General features: G+C 45.6%; 1 protein-coding gene across 4 annotated transcripts in view; it reads right to left on the bottom strand.

The window, feature by feature from the left end:
* NPRL3 (NPR3 like, GATOR1 complex subunit) overlaps window positions 1-21,233 on the bottom strand; it is a 649,409-nt gene that overhangs the window by 531,765 nt on the left and 96,411 nt on the right. For all 4 annotated transcript variants that reach the window (XM_069647897.1, XM_069647894.1, XM_069647896.1 and 1 more), the window contains one exon: window positions 10,171-10,300. In XM_069647897.1, the coding sequence (XP_069503998.1) occupies window positions 10,171-10,300 (130 nt within the window). The remainder of the gene's footprint in view (window positions 1-10,170; window positions 10,301-21,233) is intronic.

Here is a 21,233-nt window from a genome sequence, read left to right as displayed (position 1 = left end):
ACATTTTTTTTAAAAACATCCTTTTTGTTTCCAAAATAAAGGACATCCAGGTCAAACCTAGCAAAGGACTCGCCCTTGACACAGCTAGTAGCCATTCAACAGTCACAAAGTACTTGGATACCAAGAATGTCCTCAGTCCAATACACGTCAAACTCCACGTTCTGAGGAAATGGATGATAGCGCCCTGGATCGTGCCCCCTTTGTTTTGCAACCAACTTCGAATGTGCTTGTCTCATCTTTACTTCTGCAATTAAATCCTACTCCGTTCAAGTTTGATGCCATTCCGGCCATTGTAGCAAGCAATTTAGCTCCCCAATTGGCATCATTGGTCTCTCGTTATTAATCTCTCCTTCTCTCAAGGTAAAAGTACTTGGTTCATTTAAGAAGGCTTTAATGTCGCCATTATTGAAAACACCTTCTATGAACCCTTCTAGTTTGAACAACTTTAGGCCTACTGTCAACTCCTCATGGATAGCAAAGGTTCTGTAGAAAACTGTTATTGTGCAATTACAGAACTATGCAGAAAGAAAATGGAATCCTAGATAGTTTTCCAATCGGCTTTCACCCTAAGCATGGTACAGAGTCCGCTCTATTAGCTGTTCGGGATGACATCTTGGCAAAGGCTTGCAATGGTCAGATGTCAGTATTAATTATGTTGGACCTCAGTGTGGCTTTCGACACCGTGAATCATGATATTCTCCTTTCTCGGCTCCATAGTCTAACAGGGATGACTGATTTGACCCTTAATTGGTTGAAGAGTTTTGTCTGAGAATAAATGGTCAACATGAGTTTTTATATGTCAGAACTCATTAAGTTAGGTTGTGGTGTTTCTTAGGGTTCGTCTTTCACCTCTACTGTTCAATCTGCATTTTCAACCTTTGATGTATATTTTACAAAGGCTTCAGTTAAAATATCATTCATATGCAGATGATGTACAGATCTTGTCAATGTTTCTGTCCCCTGAGACACATTGGCCCTCATTACGACCCTGGCGGAATACGAAAAACGATGGCGGAAATGTAATACCGCCATCGAATACCGCCCGTTTCGATCATGACCCGTCACCGTAAAGTACGATGCCATTAGCGACACCGTAGTGAACGCCAACGCTAACTGCACCAAGTACGCGCACGCGCGCCTTGCAAAACCGTAATCTCCGCCATGGCGCAACGGTACGCGAATGCTGACCGCAGCGGACATTCACTTAACGCCATCAAGCATGGCGGAAAGTACCATTCCGCCATGGCGAGAACTACGGCATCGCGAACCAACCGTAAATGGCCCTACTGAGTGCCTGTACTCCACTCCCTGGCCACATTGCACAACTCCTCGTAGGCGCAATGTAGTCACACCATGCAACCAGTGAAATGTACAAGTCACCCATGCATGCCAACGAACAAATGCATGCAGGGGCCCCAAGTGCCCTGTGAGTGGCCATCCACATTTGGCAAGACACCATTGCCGTACTGATGCAGCACAGGCATCTGAAGGTGCAAGTACACCAAAATGAACTGAAAATCCCATGAGACAAAACAACAACAGTCCCCCATCGCTTGCCACCAGTGTAAATCAACATTCAAAGCAGTAACCTGAGGGAGACTGCACCAGCCCTGTACACTTGCCAGTAGTCAAACCAACCATCAGCATAAGCACGTACCACACAACTGTACCCAGAAGCCAGAACCCAATGCAGATCACCTCACAATACATCGCGCCACAAATCGGAATATGCCACATTACTAGCAAAGAATAACGCTACACGGTTAATATCTGAATATAAATTTAATGCACATCAAAATCACCAAGCCCATACAGCCATTTGAACATAAACTCCCAAATGATCATCATTACTGTGGGCTGCATCCGCAATAAATGACCAGCTTCCCCTTGTGTGACGCCCTGTACCTTCATGGTACACAGGGGCTACATCAACGTCCAAAAAGGCAACATGGAAGCGCCTAGGACCGCAGGGCCGTCCCATGAAGTAGGCACTAGTCCAGCTGGAAGGTAGGTATGCTGCTCCTAGCCACTAGTACTGCGTAAGGGCATGTGGCCCATTGGTGATCGTCCCATAAGATCGTAATGGTGCTCCACTGATTAACTCGAAGCTGCAGGTGTCGACTGTAGAAGCCATCTGCAGGAGTGGCGTACAGATGGCAGCGGCAGAAGGGGAGGAGATACCTGTCACCCAAATGAAAAAAATAATAGTATGGGCATCCGAACCTCATATGTATTACTCACTTCATTCAACACATCAATTGCACCCAAAAATCACTTGCGAATCATAACGACATGAATCGAGGTGAATACACTATTACAAACGAGTGTCTGTGTGCCTGCGCCTGTCAGAACAGGATCCATCAGATGGGATTATCAACGTGCATAGACACAAGTGATTGAAGGCGCGTCGAGACAGGGAGGGTTCAACAAGGGCAGACAGACGATGGTCCCACTATGGCAGCCTTGCATCACATAGCGCAGGGGAAGGGGATAGATTCCAAATAGCCATGTACATGGCAGACTCCCAATTAAATCATCTGTCCATGCATCCATTCATCATTCCCTCATCCCGGTATGAAAACGCCTGAATATTTACTCACATAACATTCGAAATTTCCATTGAGTCTGTGCGTAATGCAGTCTTCAAAATCCACTGTGCTCCTGCCCGGATTCCTTGTGTAGTGAAGTTACATGTATTTGGGAACGTCCTGCCTTATCGTCCACTACGCTATAGCGCATCCCATTCAAATCATATCAATCATTGCATTCTCGTCATGGGCCCTGTCCCAAGGACATTCAACAATAGAACGTTATATTTCCAGTCAGACCTGTGGGCGTCTCCACGCCGCTAGTTGAAAACCGAAAGCGATGTCCTTCGAATTCCTAATTTGCAACATCACGTCGAAAAGGCATCTGTGAACGCTTGTATTCACAAATACATCTATGTAGTGCGGCTGTGTGTGAAAATGGTAACTGGCCTCAATCACTAATGGGACTCCCCGCCCGTCGGTGAACGTCGGTACAGTGCTGCATGAGGGTCCACCGTTGATCGAGCACTACATTCCACTGACCCTTCACAAGTCTGCTCGCGAATGCAAATATAGTATGTGCAACAATGGGACCATAGCAGAATTAACATATAAACCAATATTTCACTGCCATCGGGATTAAGAACATGAATGTAAATGCAAGATGCCATGCGTCGAATTGCAGCGTCGTGTGCGGGACGTGCTCGCACGAAAGGCATTGCAGCTGACACAGGTGGAATGAATCACCACAGGTGAAGGCTATACAGCCTGAAAACACAAATTGCACACCCAACCCCCTCCCCCAACCACACCCACTCCAGAATGCTACCGGCAGGACTAGCGATGTTGGGCCTGGGGGACCTGATTGCACTGCAAGTACTCCAACTTCAAGAAGAAGACGAACGCCAACTACTACAACAACCGGCCGCACAGAGGAGACGCAGGAGGAGGAGGAGGAAGAGGAGGAGGACAAGGCATGGCCAGCAAGCCCCACCAGCACAGCCACTACCACCACGCAGGCAGCCCGCAATCCCACGCCTCCGAGCTAATCCGTTCAACCTCACAGCTGAGCAGATCCACACCCTCTACCGTTTGGACCGGGACACCATAACCGCCATTGTCAACATGACACACGCTGACCTTGTCAGCATGATAGATAGCCCAACCGCCATCCCACCCCTACTGAAGGTGGTGTCTGTACTCCACTTCCTGGCCACAGGCACCTACCAGCACACAGTCGGACAGTTGCATGGCATTTCACAGCCACTATTCTCACGGGCACTATTCCAAGTGCTTGATGCCCTCCTGAAGCACTCAGACGACTACATCACTTTACCACGCTCGGAGCAGGAGATTACAAACACAAAAGTGGGATTCCATGCACTTGGCGGCATACCGGGTTGCATTGGTGCCATCGACTGCACCCATGTGGAATTGGTTGTCCCACATGCCATGGAGGTCCAGTACCGCAACCGGAAACAATATCATTCTATCAATGTACAAATGGTGTGTGACTCCAACAGGATCTTTACACATTGTTGTGCCCGATTTCCAGGATCAACCCATGATTCTATGGTCTTGCGGAACTCTACAATACCACGCTACATGGAGCGACACGCAGGGCACCGATCCTGGCTACTCAGTGAGTCTCATTTGATGCATTAGTATGTGGGGCAGGTGATGCGTGAATGACCTGGCAGGAAGGGGGGGGGATGCGTACGTAGCAATGACATTCCACAAACATCGTTTGTTGTCCACATACAGGTGATGCCGGGTATCCACTGAAGAGATGGCTCCTTACACCAATCCGGAACCCACAGGACCAGCATGAGGAGGACTACAACCATGCCCACTCACGTACCCGTGTGGTCATAGAACAGGCATTCGGCCTACTGAAGGCTCGTTTCCGCTGCCTCAGCAGGTCTGGCGGGGCACTCCTGTACCGCCATGAGAAGGTTGCAAAGATGGTCATGGCATGTGTCATGCTACACAACATGTGCGTACGTAGGAATGTGGCCATGCCCCCCGACGCAGAACTGCAAGCACCTGAAGATGGTCATGATGAGGGTGGGGATGTGGCAGCACCTCAAGGGGTCCGCGAGGCACAGGAGGCCCGTGAATTACGTCAGAATATCATAGATGCATGCTTCTAGCACTCACGCCTGGTGGCTGTTACATGGACACGGGACTTGTGGCACTGTGTGTGTCTGGAACATGCACAATGTGGACTGTACGCCAAGATAGGCCTCGTACACAAAGATCAATGTCCACACATCTCATTGGATGAATATGAAGAATTGTATTGCAGATGTGAAATGACATTACACACCCAATCGACCCGCCACCCAATGAAGCACAACACACCCCCTCCACCCTCCTACCTCCCCCCCGAACACCAGTGTCCAAAGACGCTCATTGTCAGTGGGCAGACGCTATTGCAAGCCCCCTCTCCGGGTATCAGGGGCACCCCTGCCTGTGGAGCGCCGGTTCCTCCCAGATCTACGTTGGGGGCTGCCCTGGACGGAACTTGCAACGGATGATGTCTCTGCCTGCTCACGTCCATGCATGTCCCTAAGGGTTTGTGAGAGCTCAGTGAGCACACGGCGCACAGCGGCAAGTTCACCACATACGTCTTTGGACGTCGCATGCAGTTCCCCCCTCAGGCTCTCGGTACTTCTCTCCATTTGTCCCCTCAGGCTCTCGGTACTTCGCTCCATTTCTGCCCTACGTGTCTCAGTAGATGTTTCAATGGCTGCCTTAGAACCCCCACATTCAGCAGCATGCTCCTTGAGGAGCGTGGCCAGTTGCTGCTGTTGCACAATCATCTGCTCGAGGGACTGTTGCCTCTGCTGGCCCATGCCCATATGCGGTGGTGTCACAGAGGGGCTGGACGCCTCATGTTGCCTTGCCACAGGCCTTGTGGGGGTTTTCCAGTCGTCGTCTTGTGGGTGCCCCTGCGTGGTTTCCTCATGGTGTACGGGATGGTACAAACAGGGGGATTGAGACAGGTCATGGATGGGTCCTACTTCGACAGCACCGTTTTCTGTGTCGGAGCATGCTGGCATGAATGCAGTGTCACCTATGGTGCTGCTGCCACCAGAAGCAGTGCCTTCTGTGGCATCCATTGGGGGGACCTGTGGTGATGCTGTTGTGGACATGCTGGCTGCTGGGGTGCCTGTTGGAGTCCCCTCCAGTGTGCTGCCACTCGATTTGTGCTGCTGCCGTGTCTTGATCCGTGCAGCTGAGGTGGAGGGTCTTTGGCCGTTGGTCTTGGCCCTCTTTGCAGGTGTGCTGGTAGGGGTGTCCTGAAGCTCGTCGTTTGAATCGGACCCTGTGGTGGAGTAAAGGAGGGCGAGCGTTATTTATGGGTCTGTGGTAATTGTAATGGCAATGTATCACATGCATTGGAGTGGTACCTGGGGGTGATTTGGGTCAGGGCCTTGGAGGTGGTCTCATTTTTGTGTGGATTGGGGATGCAGTTATTTTGCAGTCTGCAGTTAGGGTGTGCATGCTGCACATGTAGAGTGTGTTTTTGGGATTTTTAATTATTTATGTATTTCATCTGACTTTTAAAGGGCGCTGTCATGGCAATGTATGTGGTCGTTCTCCTGGACATGTGTTTCTATTGCACTATGGGGACACATGGTACTTCACATGGTTGGTAATTGTGGATTTAGCATAGTTTTATTTGGCACACCTACCTGATTCTTCGGATGTCTGCACTCCTTTCTCCATCCCTCCGACTCCCTCTATGCTCTCCATTCCAATGGTGGAGGCACAGATTTCTTCCCAGGGGGTCAACTTGATGGGTGATTCCGATCCTCCCCCGGTAGCTGTGGCAATGTTCCGGTTGGCAGAGAGTATGCTCCGGACGCGTATCCGTAGGTCGTCCCATCGCTTTCTGCATTGCTGTGGGTTGCGGGGTGCGGTCCCCACCGCACTTACCCGCTGTGCCACCAGGGCCCATATGGCCTTCTTGTTCGCAAGTGCCGTCCTCGTCATTTGCGTCGAGAAGACGACGGCAGCATTCTCCTGGAGGGTCTCTGTGAGCACGGTGAGTTCCTCATGGGAGAAGTGGACCTGCCGCTTGCGATCGCACGCTTTTTTAGCAACTTTTCCCATATTTATTTTTTTAAATGGGGTGGCTAACGGGTTGGGATGTGTCTCAGGGTCGGTTTTTCAATGGTTGTGTTGGGATTCGGATTTTATGGGTGTACGGTGTGCTGTTTCCCGTTCCGGCCCCATGTTTTTACTTCCGTTTCCGTATATTTACGGTGACCGTAGTTTGCGCTGACCGGTCATTACGGTGACCGCTGAGATGGGTGGCGGAATTGCACCTAGGGCGGCGTACGACGGCGATAAGGGGCGTTTTGGGGTCATTTCCGCCGTCGCGGACTTTGCACTTCCGCCATGGCGTAATGCTCGTGCCCGATGGGTCGGAATCAGCCGCACTTTACTCCATCGTGCAGTGGCGGAAACGCTGTTTGCGCTATGGCGGTCATGTCAGTTACTTTCCGCCAGGGTCGTAATGAGGGCCATTGCCTTGTTTGAAGGTTTAGCCAAGGCTCCCGAGTCGCTCAGTGGCTTACAGCAGAAGGCGAGAAAAATTGAGGTCTTATTGCTGGGCATGAAATTGCAGTTAGATAACCCTCTCTGTATCCCTAGTCCTCCTATGCTCTTCAGCTCGCCTCATGTGCGTCAAAAGTGAGAAATCTAGGGATTGTATGGGATCGGGACTTATCGTTCTCATCACAGATTACTAAAGTCTCTAGAGCCGCCTTCGGCTAGGCTATTGAAAAGAGTATTGGCCCTCCATCCCCAAAGAATGTTGGCAACTGGTTGTTGGTACCCTAATCAACTCATACATTCATTAAAGTAACGCTTTATATCCTGGTCTTCCCAACTATCAAATTTCAAGGCTCCAAAAGATTCAATTTCCTAAAGCTATACCCATTACATCTTTTCAGCGAGAACTTCATTGGCTTCCGGTCCAGAAGAGGATACTGTTTAAAATTCCCTTCTGGGTCTTTAAATGCAAGTTGGGCCAGGCCCTGCCTTACTTGAGCGCGCTGCTGAATTGGTATCAACCAGTAAAATGTCTGTGGCCACGCACAGCAACCTCCTGGTAATCCCTTGCACCCGCTGCTGCTCCAGGGGTGATCGACAGTAACCGGCCCCATACTGTGGAACAAGCTTCCCATTGAGTTACACAAGGCGGATTCACCATTTACCTTTTCGGGAAAAACTTAAAACCTTTCTCTCTGTTAATTGATTCATGGTTGACCCGTCTGGTTCCTGTATTTCAACAACTGCGCCCATATACAGGGTCTCCTGTCCAGTCCCCTTGGGATTAGTGCATGATAAAAATACAAATACAAAATACATGCGAGCAACAAAGTGAGGAAATGCGATTTGTGATTTTAGCTACAGGGTTCGGTAAGCAGATTCGGAATTGTATTTATTTGTTTGTTGATCATTTGTAAGGGGCTTTATACAACAGAATTGTGTTTCAAAGCACCACAAGGCTAAATGGGAAGGGATTAGGGGAAATAACAGTGGTGAGAAACAAAAAGCAACAATAATATACATACAGTCATGGTCCTACTGGGCCTTGTGGCATTCGGCCGTGCAGGTGCATTGATGAGAAGTGCAGGGGAGAGGGATCGAATGAGGGATCAGAGGAGTGGACAAGTGCTGGAGGAGAGCCCAAGAGGGAAGTGCAAGGGGAGACCAGAGGAGCATCTCAGGCGAAGCGCCTGGAGAGTCATTTGAAAGTCTGACAGGAGATTAAGGTTGGCCAACAGTTCCTTGTAAGGTCGCAATTCTGGTATTTGTAACAGTTACCGACCCCAGAGATGTTTTCAAATTGAAGTGTTGCTTCAGTGACATGTGTCCGTTTAGGATGATTGTTGGGTAGTGATCTGCCTCAAGATGGGGGACGTTCTTAGAACTGAATGTGGTCATAGGACAGGCATGAGTTTCATGGTGAGCAAAAACACCAGAATAAGATTAAGGGTCCTTCAGCTCAGGGTAGTTCAGGTTTTTCCCCATGTGCTTGAAGGGAGTAGAAAGGAATAAGAGAATAAGAAGGATAGCAAATTCATCCAGCGACAGTGTGGATCCTTTGTGGAACTCCATGGATCACCCCAGAGACAAACGCACCAACTGTTTAGCGCTCTTGCTTGCAGCCTTTGCTCCTCGAGCCCTGCACTGAGCTCTGAGGTTCCCCCATCTTGCTTGATATATTTCCCAGAGGGACAACATGCACGGTCAAGCTTAGGTTTACTGCCTTAACACTACCTGCTGTCAGGATTGTCTAGGATGCTTTCACTCAGGCCATCAATGGTAACTAAGCTGTGCTACTTCAGCTCCTTGATGTCTGCTGCCCAGTACCATGGCCTGGCCAGCTGCAGAGATTTATGCCAGCAGCATGTTACACCGTGGGAGGTACCAGAGGATGTGGGGCGGGTACCCACTCTCTGCCCCAACCCCTAACTCCCAGGCTGGATCTAAGAGCACCATAGTTGTAGATCTGGGTTCAGAATGAGGTTTGAGGGCCAAGAGAACACCAAGGCAGGCTCATGTTACTTCACCCATTGCTGTCGGCCTATGCTCACATTGACGGAATTGCTGGAAGTGTCCAGGCTGCAACGGTGATGCCCAGGCCCAAGGCAGTGTAGATAGTAGCCTGGTCTGACTAGGCAAGCACGATGCCCTGCTCTACCCAGCTCTGCTCCTGTCCATACTACGGAGATGGCACCACAGCATCATGATGTTACAGGAAGCATTCCTCGATGAAGGGGGTGGAGGGAGCCCAAGTGGCACTGCTCCGGCGTCCAATTCCCTATTTCTCTCCATATTTCTCCTTCACCCTCCAGGATCTCTAGCAACATTTGAAAGCTTGAAAGTTCTCTACCGTTTGATATTAAATCACAATCAAATACTTGAGGGAAACTAACCCGTTGTAGGATACTGCACAAGAAGGATTTCGACCTACGCTTCCTTAACACTGCCAAAGCATGGTAAGGCAACTCACCCCAACATAACATATTATCTACTGCAGGCGTTTACTCAAAGAAAAGGCTAAAAGATAATATGGAGTGTGGAGTCACACCGTTTACCTCGTCTTTGGCCAAAAAATAATAGTGTGTCAAGTGTATTTGCTGAGCAACGTTAGGACCATATGGACAGGGCACCATAGCACAAAAGAGAAACGTGGCCAATTGCCTTTAGAGTGGCCTTTTAGGCATCACAGACCCCAGGCAGGAGCGGGGGGTGGGGGTGTAATGATTTGAGGGACCATGGTTGATAATCATCATCCACGTGCTGTTGCACCTGAAGTGAAGGACACAACTGGCAGATTAGCCGGCAACAAAGCAGTTAGGACACTCATTCTAACCTGAAAGGGCCACAACTTGCACTGCAGGAGAGCAAAGCTGGCAATACACCCGAACCACAGAAATATTACTATCGTTTCCTCCCAATTATTTTGTGTAAGGAGAAATCCCATAGGCAAACTACCCTGCCTATCATCACATCAAAACTGGCGAGGAAAGGTTCACTCCTGCAAGAGGCAGACAATGGCTGCCATAATTACAGCCCTCAGCGAAGGTAACAGAAATGAATGGCGGCTGTGCCTTACCTGGCCAAGAGCATGCTGCAGCAAGGTTGGGTGGCCCACAAAGCGCACGTTGTCTATCTTCAGCTCAAACTTTTGACCGCACATGTCTGATTTGGTAGCCAAAATGGTTGCCAGGATGACATCTGAAAATCTTAAGCATACAAAAAAAAAATGTCACGCGGCTGGTAGTGCTTAGGTAGCGGAAGGGGAAGAGAGGTTAATTGAGAAAATGCCATTAATTTTGGAGATGATCGCTAAGAATTGCAAGTGTTAATAGAATTGCATACTATAAAGTATCAATAATCAAAGATCAATTAAACATGGTGCATGATAGGGAAGCTCGCAAAATCATAGAGTGCAGAGTGTCACAAAAAGATAGGGTGCAGCATGCGTGATCATACAACGTGCATGGTTGTTTTGACATGTGCAGTACATTTCAGGTGAAACGTTTGCAATTGAAACAGCAGGTGAAATTAATGAAGCAATTCTGCCAGAGCAGCTGTCGGTTATAAAGCAATCATTCTTCCATCCAGCCTTCAACACAAGCAGACACTGAAGCGCCAAGACTTGCGGCTCACCGCCTCCACATGAAGTTCCCAGCTGCAAATCAACAAGACGTGGAATTTAACACACAGGGTCATTCTGTCACGAGTTGGAAGTGACGGCGACACAAGCAGTGGGTACCAGAGAAGCAGCACCCAATTCAAGGTTGAAAACATCTACCACAGTTGACAGGTGGGGGTGCAAAAAAAGGAGGCCTGTGCCGAAGTGAATTTATACTAGCGGAAGATTCTTACATTCACAGTTTTTCACTTCATGCAATTATGATTTGTCTGAATTCATTTTCTGTCTAAGCCTCGGCGAATTTTCTGTAAATAACTTGCAACATCATGTATTCATTTGCAGGGTTATTTTCCCTGCCAAATAAATGGGGAACAAAAGTAAGGAGTTTTGCAGTTTGTTTTCTGAGAAATTCCCCACCAAAAGTTCATTAACACTTTTTTCAGCAAATTACATTGGACTATTATTCTTAGCTAGGTGGGGGAGGGTGGCAATAAGGTATGTACATTCTCTATACTTTGCAACGGGTGTGGTGAGACTGAGGGAGGTGGCAGCAAGTCAGGTACATCCTTTATACTTTGATAGAAGTGTGGTAAGGCAGTGAGGTGGGGGATGGCGTCAGCAAACCAGGCGCATCCTCTGTACATTGATACAGGTGTGGCTAAGACTGAGTGAGGTGAGGGAGGTGGTAGAAAGTCATGTGTGCTTTATATTTGGATAGGGGTGTGGGAAAATTGGAGTGAGGTGGGGAAGGTGGCCAAAGGCAGGTACATCCTCTATACTTTGCTACGGGTGTGGTTAAGACTGAGGAGGTGGGGGAGGGGGCAGCAACTCAGGTATGCGCTTTATATTTTGATAGGGGTGTGGTAAGATTGGAGTGAGGTGGGGAAGGGTAGTAGCAAAGCAGGATATGTTTTGATGTAAGAGGGAGGCAGCAAAACAGGTATAGCCTCTATTTTTTGGTAGGAGTGTTGTAAGGTCTGAGTGAGGAGAGGGAGGGTGGCAGAGCGCAGGTATTTATTGTGCCCTCCACTATGAAAAGCTCAGGAGGTACAAAGGGATGCCAGGATCAGGGGTCATGGCCACAACATAAAATTGTAGCTGGTTGGGTATCACCAAAATAGCTCTTTCAGTGGGAAAGACATTGAATTGTTGATGACTACCCTTCTACAATTCAATAAACTGAAGCCTTTGAATAACAGGTTACTTACCTTCAATACTGTTCTCTCTGACAGATATGGTAGTCCTCCCACAGACTGCCCATCCCTTCAAATGACATCTAGGAACAGAATGGCTCAGAAAACCTTTGAGGAAGTGACGCCCTTGGTACAAATACAGAGATGCGCCGGCCTTCTGGCCTCAGATTGACCCTTTCCCCCCCCGTCACAAACGCTGGGGAATAGTCGAATGACCACTTAAGGAACAAACTATTCAAGCAATTATAATCAGGGGGAAGATGAGGATTCGTCGGGAGGAATATTGTATCCACCAGAAAGGACCTAATTGAAGGTAAGTAACTTGTTTTTCTAATGCATACTTTCCTTTGCCTCATGTCTTGAAAGGCTCCCTCAGAAATGAACAATGATTGGAGGGCAGAGTTCAAGAAATTAGTCTATTGGAGGAAGATCTTCCAGAAAAACCTTTGAGTTGAGCATCTACACCCGTCATGAGAATCAAGACAATAATGGTTAATGGACATATGGAGCAACGCCCACGGTGTAGAAGAGTTATTGAGGAGGTTGGAGGGAGAGGCCCGTTATCAGCTAGAAAGGTGTTGAGGAGGATGAAGAGGAGAAAGCCATTGCCATTGGGTGAGGAGGACTACGCATAAATGCTGTAGGGGGAAATGGAGTTGCACTGCCTGAGAAGAAGAGAACAGGGAATTCTACTGGAAAGCAAGCCCAGGGATGTTCCAGCAGGCCAGACTGGTCCAGGGCGGATTTCAAAGGCAAGAGGAAGAACGAGATTGTGCAACTTCACCAACAGGGAGAAAGCTTATGACAGGTGTAATGCGGAGGGGGGGTCCCTTGGACCAAGTCCACAGGTCAGGGAGGCGGTCAGGCATCTGAACCATACTCAACTATGCCCCTCCACCTCTGGGGAGCTGGAGGCCTGGTAAAGACAATAAAGCTCTCCGTCTAAAACTGGTGGAGGTAAACCTGAAGTTTTGTCGAAGCTGCACCCTGTGGCCCATGGAGGGCACATGCTACATATTCTACAGAGGCAAGTTGGGGCATCCCAGAAACCCACAACCCGAACAAACAGATCATGGTGGCCATTGGACTATGATTGGAATCGGCCAACCCTAAAGACTCTGTAAGAGACTTTTCTTTATTTCAGAAATCGGCATCCCGGACGTCAATCCCTGTTTTAGTTGCGTAATGTAATTAGTCTTGTATAGCACCCGTGTGCCGTTTTTGGTGGCCTTGCTGTGTGTGACTCTGTAAGACAAAAAGGGGTGGGATTCCTTAGTGGGACAGTGGGAAAGGAAGATGAGAAACCTGTGGTGTTGATGGGTACAAGTCAAAAGTACCCAGTGCCAAATTGTTTTCTATGGCTTTGGTGGAGCAACATGGGAGTATGTTATCCATAGGTAAAAGCCCAAGACCTGATCGACTCCATCTCTTTGGGTCTGGGTAGACGCTGATGTGGGAGAGTATGATAGGGTTAAAGAGGTGAGCATGGTTGTGGGCCAGTTAGTGTTGATGTTCTAATAGCTTGGCCTGTGGTGGCTGTCTGAAAGGGGCTTGTGGGTGTAGTGTAAGGTGGTAGGAGATCAGTAACTTAGAGGAAGGGAAGAGCGGACCTTACATGGCAAAATAACCTGCAACCCTTATATTATATATATTAGGGCGGCAACTGCTGCCCTATAGTTAGGGTAAAACTGAGTTAAATAGCAAATTGAAACAAAAAGGAATTGCTAATATCTTTTGACTCGTGCAACGGATTCGGCTGAAATATTGCAAAAATAAAGTCTGTCACAGGCACCACACCCCAGACTGGAAGGCTTAGGAAAGATTCTTTGAAAAATAAAAGTTATTAAGAAAACAAAAAAGTTATTAAGAAAACAAAAAACGCAGTTTCGGCCTTGTCCCCATTAATTTTCCCATAGGCAAAAAAGGTCAATATTAGCAGGAAAGCACAGCTGAAACCGCTGGACGGATTTGGACCAAGTCCGAAACAACTTGGGCATGAAGCATTGACTTGCGATCCCTTTGTGGTTTGTGGTTATTTCGTCCAGTACTTTTTAAAATATTTGACAGAGAAGGGGGTGCCCCCCTTCTCCAAAATAAATATCTATATCTCAGATAAATTGAGAAGAATCCGGTTGTTTCTTTCTCGCTCCCCGATGCCATGGGTTTTCTTAGTTTTAAATAACACACTAAGAAATAACACACAGCATCCACAATATATTTGTTTTAAACCGTGCTTCTGTGAGTCCTTGAAAGTCTTGCACTCAACCTACTTTGAGCCCTACATATAAAGAGCAGCTATCTCTGGGTAAGAAGATGCTAATGCATGAAGAATTGCAAATCTAGCTTGCACATGTGAGGCAAACCAGAATAATCTTTTGATACATTATATATAAAAAAATATGCACAAATATGGTTTAAAGAACTCGGAGCTCTGAGAGACTATATGCTTACCCTTAGCTAAATTGCAACCTGGTATTTGTAGTCTCACAGGCAAGATGGGGGAAATAATGCCTCAATTGTACAGTTTTTGCCTAACATAGTTCTATTAGGATGTATATAATTGGGTGCCACTATGGTAAGTGTACTTTTTAAGTTATCTTTATAAAGCAGAGTATTGTTTAAAGCCAGAAATTGGGGTGAGGTGGGGAAATGATGAGAGGGCGATTAAGTCATGAGTATTTGCCCAGGATGTGGCAAGAGAGGTTGCAATCCTGGACACTGGTGCATTTATTATCCCGATTGTGGCTGCTTTTCAGGACACAAGTAAAGGACACATGTGGGTGGACAGTAATTCTTTTCAGATGGTGACGCAAACCCTTTTTTTGAGGTTGGCAAGCTTGCTCAGGTATTCGGCCACCAGGATTTTACTCAAGTTTCCAGTGCAGACGAACCCACAAGCAATTGTTTCATATTGGAATTTTATTTTCTATTCCATTTTTATTCATGGGTGCCAGGGCATATGTTATTCTTGCAGCCGGTTATTTTTTCCCCTTTTCCATGCTGCTTAAATGTGGTTAGTTGGGGTAGTGCGATGTAGCACAATAATCACCAAGAGACCGGTCATAAAGCAAGGGGCTTGTAGCACGCTGCTTAACCAAAGTGTGTGATCCTTGGCAAATTATTGTATCTCACTGTGCATTGCCTAAAAAAATGTTGGGGTCTCAAAGCCTGCCATCTTTTATATATCAACAATGCCACTGTCAAAACAGGTCAAAATGAACGTATTTGAGGGATGTTTACATTAGGGTGGATTTCAAGATTAACCTCTGAAAACTGGACATATGTTATTCTTGCAGTCGGTCATGAGGGATATTGCCCTACTTATGCACACAATGAAACAATAAAATAATAAGTTTGTGTTTTCACTGGAATGAACAGTTATCTGTGATTGTTTGACGAGCATACAGGTAAACACCAATTCTGAAATGTTTTGAAAACACTGGAAAAACACCCCGAGAAGTACAAAATATAAACACTGAAAACAGGAAACCCGAATGATAATTATACCTGCGGCTATGGGAAAAAAGTTATTTTTTAAAAAGTTTGTCATTTTAACAGATACAGTGAAGGTGGGGTGAAAAATCACTGTCCATGGCTAGTGGTCTGGTAGTATTTTAAAATGGACAGTGGGCACGGCCGAAGGCCATGGCTAGTGACCAGATAGTGATTTAAAAATACAGTGGGCCACCCATGCTCAGCTAGTGACCTGGTAGTGTTCTAAAATATAGAGTGGGCACGGCCAAAGGCCATGGCTAGTGATTTCAAAAATACAGTGGGCACAGCAGTGGGAGGTTATCCCCACTGGCCATGGACAAAGACCATGGCTAGTGGTCTGGTAGTTTTCTAAAATATACAGTGAGCACAGCCAAAAGCCATGGCCAGTGGTGAAGAAAGAATCTATGGAATAACAAAACCCAAGAAGTTCAATGAAAAAAATGTTAGTTAATGATCAGTTAAGGTAAGAAACGTATCACAACAAAACCCCTGAAATTCAACGCTTTGGGGAACTTAGGACCAGTTTAATTCAGCAGGTTCCTGTTTCAAAGCCCAAGACGAATTATTTATTACAAGGCCATGGCTAGTGGTCTGGTAGTATTCTATAATATAGAGTGACAACACCATAGGTAGTGATTTAAGAAATAAAGTGGGCACCCCGGCTGTTCCTACTGGGCGTGGCCAGTGGTGCGGAAAAAATCTATAGCGTAACAAAACCCTTGAAATTCAATGAAAAAACTTTAGTTAATGATCAGTTAAGGTAAGACGCTTACTGCAACTAAACCCCTGACATTCAACACGTTGGGGAACTCACGACCGACTAAACTTCCCATTGCAAAGTCCAAGAGGACATTTTTATTAGAAGAGAAGGGATTCACAATGCCATAGAAAATGGCAACATGGAGGATATAGTATTATAGGAGAGATCAACTATATATTCACTGAAAAAAAACCCTTACAATGAATTAACTTACAACTGAAAAGAAATTACAATCCCACAGGTATAAAAACAAAGTTAATAAATTATTAAAACCTTCAATATTCTGTCGTGATCTTAAAACAAGGTATCACTAATATCAATATAAAATCACAAATTCCACAATATTTACTACATGTAAAATGAATCAAATGTCAAGGATTCCTTTTTATGGCGACCCTCTTGACGATTCTCCCATTTTATTTCAAACAAAGCTGACAGCCCTCATTTACCTATGACTTTCCCTGACCTTCACTATACCATTCTACTTCTCCAATTCCCTAAATACAATTCCCAAAAATGTGATGAAGGCTATAACCATTTTCACAAGCTCGCCGGAGATATGCACAGACCACCAATCATTCAAGCTATGCATTTCCATTGTCTCAAAAATCGTGCCTTGTATAGTTTTCTTTTTTTCTGTCAACCCAGGACACGATAGTAATAGATGGCGTAGGGTTTCCCTAGAGCATTCATTCCTGCAGAATTTACAATATACATCCTCTCCCCTCCATTGTTTTCTTGCAATTAGGATATCTTTTGTCGGCTACAGATTCAGCCGGGACCTTAAAAACTACAATCTATACCGGCTATAACAAAACACTCTAAGATATTTTGGAAGGCTATTATATGGTTTGCACTCCTCTACTGAGTCACAATAAGCCTTGAACTGAGATCTTGGTTTCCATTGTTTCTTCCCAATCCTTTCTCCATAATGGGTCACATAATAACATATCCTCGGACGCGCTTATCTCAGCCAGAATCCTAAAACAAGCTGATCTCCAAGCATCTAAAATCGGCTCACCATGACTATTTAAGAACTCCTTCAACAGCCCAAAGCTGGGTGGTTCACTATGCATTTCCTGTATAATGTGAGAGTCTTCCACGCTATGATTGCTTATAGCGATGTGAGGCCCAACTCATACCTTACAGCTTGCATCGGAGTGCCCCCGGGCGTCACAAGAGTCTTGTCTAAAACAACCCCTCCATAGCAGCCCACACAGAGTAATTAGCTGCCCCATAAGTCAATATGGCAACAACTTTCTGCTTGGAGAAACACACAACTGGGATAAGTATCTACAAAACCTTTTTAAAAAATAGAACGCTGAGCAGCTAGATTTTTAGCCTTCGCCCTTAGCTGTGCGTCCATAGGGTTGTCATTCACATTACTGTTCACAAACATACCTACTTAAGTGAAAGAATCTACAGTAGAAATTCGCCCTTGTTTAAGGCTCCATTTTGGCCTTCTACCAACAATAGACTGTTCTATTAGTACTTTACTTTTTGCCACATTGATCCCTAATTTACTGTAGTCAACATATGACTGTAGGGCTTTTAGTTGTCTTTGCAAGGTTATGGGGGTCTGGTCAATAAGTACTAGGTCATCTGCAAACAGTAGGTGACCTATAGGTCTCCCCTGCATTCTTTGACGGAATGACTGAATTTGGATCAGAGTATGCGCCAAGTTCAATATAAATAAATTGAAAGGAGCTGGAGCTAGTGGTGATCCCGGTTTTAAGCCTTGCGGGTATAGATCTTAAAAGCTGGCCCACACTGTCCAACCTTACCCTCAAAGGAGGTGTCTGTGTAGAAGGCCCCAATCGCCTGGGAAAGTCCTAATGTGCAACCCCATTTTGCTTGTTTAGCCCAGAGGAGATCCCGATCTACAGAACCAAAGCCCTGTTCTAGGTCCACAAACGCAAAATAAGTTTTCCCCTTTCCCCCGATAGAACTTGTCTTCAAAATATTCAACAGGTAGACGCACAAACTGGTGCCCATCCCCTTAAAGCCTGGTAAAAGTCGAATCTCCCAGCACTTGTCACCCAATCGGTAAGACTTGCCAAGAGGACGGAGGCAAACAGTTTGCTGACAACATCAAGAAGGGTAATAGGGCGATAATTCTTCAGTTTCTCCCTGTTACCAGTCTTGAAGATTTGGACCACAATACATAATAGCCGGAATGTTCATAAATGTAATAATCTCAGCAAACAATACCATATGAAATTCAACCCATGCATTCGGCTCCTTTTTTAACATTAAGTTTGTGATTGCATGAGGACCAGGGGCCCTCAAGTTACTCACTGCTTTTATTAGGGTGAACAAATCTTCTCTATCAAAGGTTAAGGCTCAATCTAAAACCAACCCTGCGTCTGTGAATGGCTTGTATCTCATGTCAGGTATACCAAATAGTTTCAAAATGTTTCACCCACCCTTCTTCTGGGACAGCATTTAATTGTAATGCCAATTTTGGCAATTCCGTGGAGTTAATTAGGTTCCATATTTTGCCCAAGTTCTTACTGCAAATGTTCTCAACATATTTTCAGAGTCTTTGAACACCATTCTCCACATTTGGGCACTCACCCGATTTCTATACTTTTGGTGACGGCGTTTTCAATAATAGTAGTAAATCAGGTCCCACTGCTAGTTTTATTTTCGTTGTATCAGCCCAAAGAGCCCCTTTTTCTCTGACCACTGTAGAGTTATAGGTGTGTTTATGGGAACATCCTTTCCGTGGTCCCGAACCTGCCAAGCTAATGAAGTCCATTAGAAACAGCTGGTATTTAATAGTGGAAAGATATTAATATGCGTTTGACTAGAATCACTTCCCGCTAATTTGTAATGCAACGTCGCTATATTTTTAGTAGTCATTTTCAAACGATTGCCCCTTTGTGAAATCTCCATTTCCGCCCAGTAAACCATTCTAGAAGTCACATTACTCATAGACCAAGTAATTTCTAGAATATTATGGTCATTCCTAATAGATGGTAAAACTTAAAATCTATATACAGCTGCCAAAAGGTTATAACTAACAAAAACATAGTCAATTACTGCACTCTTGGTTTCCGCTTTTCCATGTCGAACACCCTGCAATACATCCCTCAACATATCCATTCAACATATGCAAGTTTCTACATATGCAAGTTTCTACTTGACACTTCTTCCTACCAAAAGGTCCTTCTACTATCCCCAAGTGGTGATTTAACTTCGTTCTCCTCATTAGCCCTGTTCATATACCTTAGCCATAATGTTATAATCCTGCAGTGGTTCACATAATTAATTTAGGGTATCAACTAAAGTTTCCATGAAATCTGAAGCGCGAATACCTTTGGGGTTCCAATAGAGGTTGCATATTAGATACCATTCGCACACGAATTACCAACATTGGACTAAAAGGGTTAGTTTTTTTTTTAATGAAAATTGCCATCATGTCTCAGCTGGTTTTCAATGCAGTCAAAAAAAACAGAGGACGGCCTACCTTTTTGACCCTTCGTGGCTGGGTTCAAAGAAATAGAATAGCCATCAAGAACTTGCGTGGCATGTAGTCAAGTCTCTTGCAAGCATATCATCATAAGAGAATTTGATTGAAATTTGCCCTTAGCAAAGAGGAATCTGAACCCTCTTGAATTCCAAGATACAAGTCTAACACACCCTAGCCCAGGGGAATAATGCAGCTAACTCTCCCTCTTATTCAGGACTAAAGCCTCTGACAGCCAGGTCCAGGAACCTTTTTCCTCTATTACTTGCCTTTCTTCGCCCTTGTACACCACTTTTCTACGGCTGCCCTCAGACCCCACCCCACAATAATTGTGTAAGAAGACCTTCATCAGAAGAATCATGTTTTGAACCATCGCCTAAGAATCAAACACCAGATGAACCTCTCATAGATCTCTCTTCCTTTCCATGAATAGATACAAATGTGTGAACCGTAGATTCCTTTTTATGAGAGCTCCCTTCTAGCACAAGGCTTCCCTTTGGCTTCACAGTTACTTTGCCGAGATCGAACCCAAAAGGGATAAGGTCTGTAGCCGCCTCTAAAAGCATTACTTTCACCAACTTGGAAGTTAGGTGCAACAGCACAGTATCTAATTGCTTATCATTCTAGAACTCAACTAACTCAATGTCCCTTGCGTCAATAGATCTCAATTTAGGGATATAATGAAGAAGTCTCAACACATTACTCCTATTCAAAACAAGGCCCTAATCCATTTTAAACATTCTTTCCAAGCTAACAACATCTAAGTGCTACAGGTCTTGGGAGATTGATGGATACTCAAAACCTTTTCTAGGATAGCCTTCCTGAGGCTTTCTTCATTCTGTACAAATAGTTTTTACAGCCATCTGTCTCTTTTGCTAATGGGTTTGGAAAGGGGAGGATGAATCGAACGTATCCTCCCTCCCATCCCCCACCCTAGTCAAACTTCTTGATGTTGCTAGCCGTTTTTGCTTCAATGTTTGGAATTCATGATTCAAATTTCCCAGTGAGACCTCCAGACAGCATGATCATCCAAAGTGTGCCATTTAGGCTGCGGCTCTGTGTTCCTTAAGGCTTTAGCTGGTTCATCGTCTATTGTATGGGTCGTCACGTTCATCAAAAAGTTTATTGAATCCATTTGTGAATCAGCTGCCAAAGAATCACTCCTAGGATTCTGAGTTAAGTCGTCCTTTGCAACCTGTACGGTCAGATCTTGTTTTGATTTTAAAACTTTCCTTATGTTAGTTTCTAGTATATTCGGACTAAGTGGCAGCTTCAGATTCCTTAAAAATTTCCTGGAATCGTTAAACTTTATTTTTTTCACAATGCCCGTGTTTTTTGTTTTCTTCACCTGTTGCTGGAGTTGCTTCGACCCTGGTTGTTTTTTCCTCCTCCTCCTCCTCTTCGTGAAGATGGGATAGTCTTTGGTAAGGGATTCATTGCTCTGTGAAGTAAAACAAAACATTTGTTCAGATTCAACGGCAACCCTCTCGCTTGGAAGAGGAGGCTGATTTCCCTCAATTGTTGTGACCACAATAGGCATTTAATCGGTTTCAATTCCATGATCCTTCGGGTAAAAAAAAATGCAAGTTCCTTAAATATA

Source organism: Ambystoma mexicanum, chromosome 2q (genome assembly GCF_040938575.1).
Source record: "Ambystoma mexicanum isolate Mex_15411 chromosome 2q, UKY_AmexF1_1, whole genome shotgun sequence".
NCBI lineage: Eukaryota > Metazoa > Chordata > Amphibia > Caudata > Ambystomatidae > Ambystoma > Ambystoma mexicanum.
Note: the sequence above shows the minus strand (reverse complement) of the source record. Positions and strands in the feature narration are given on the sequence as shown.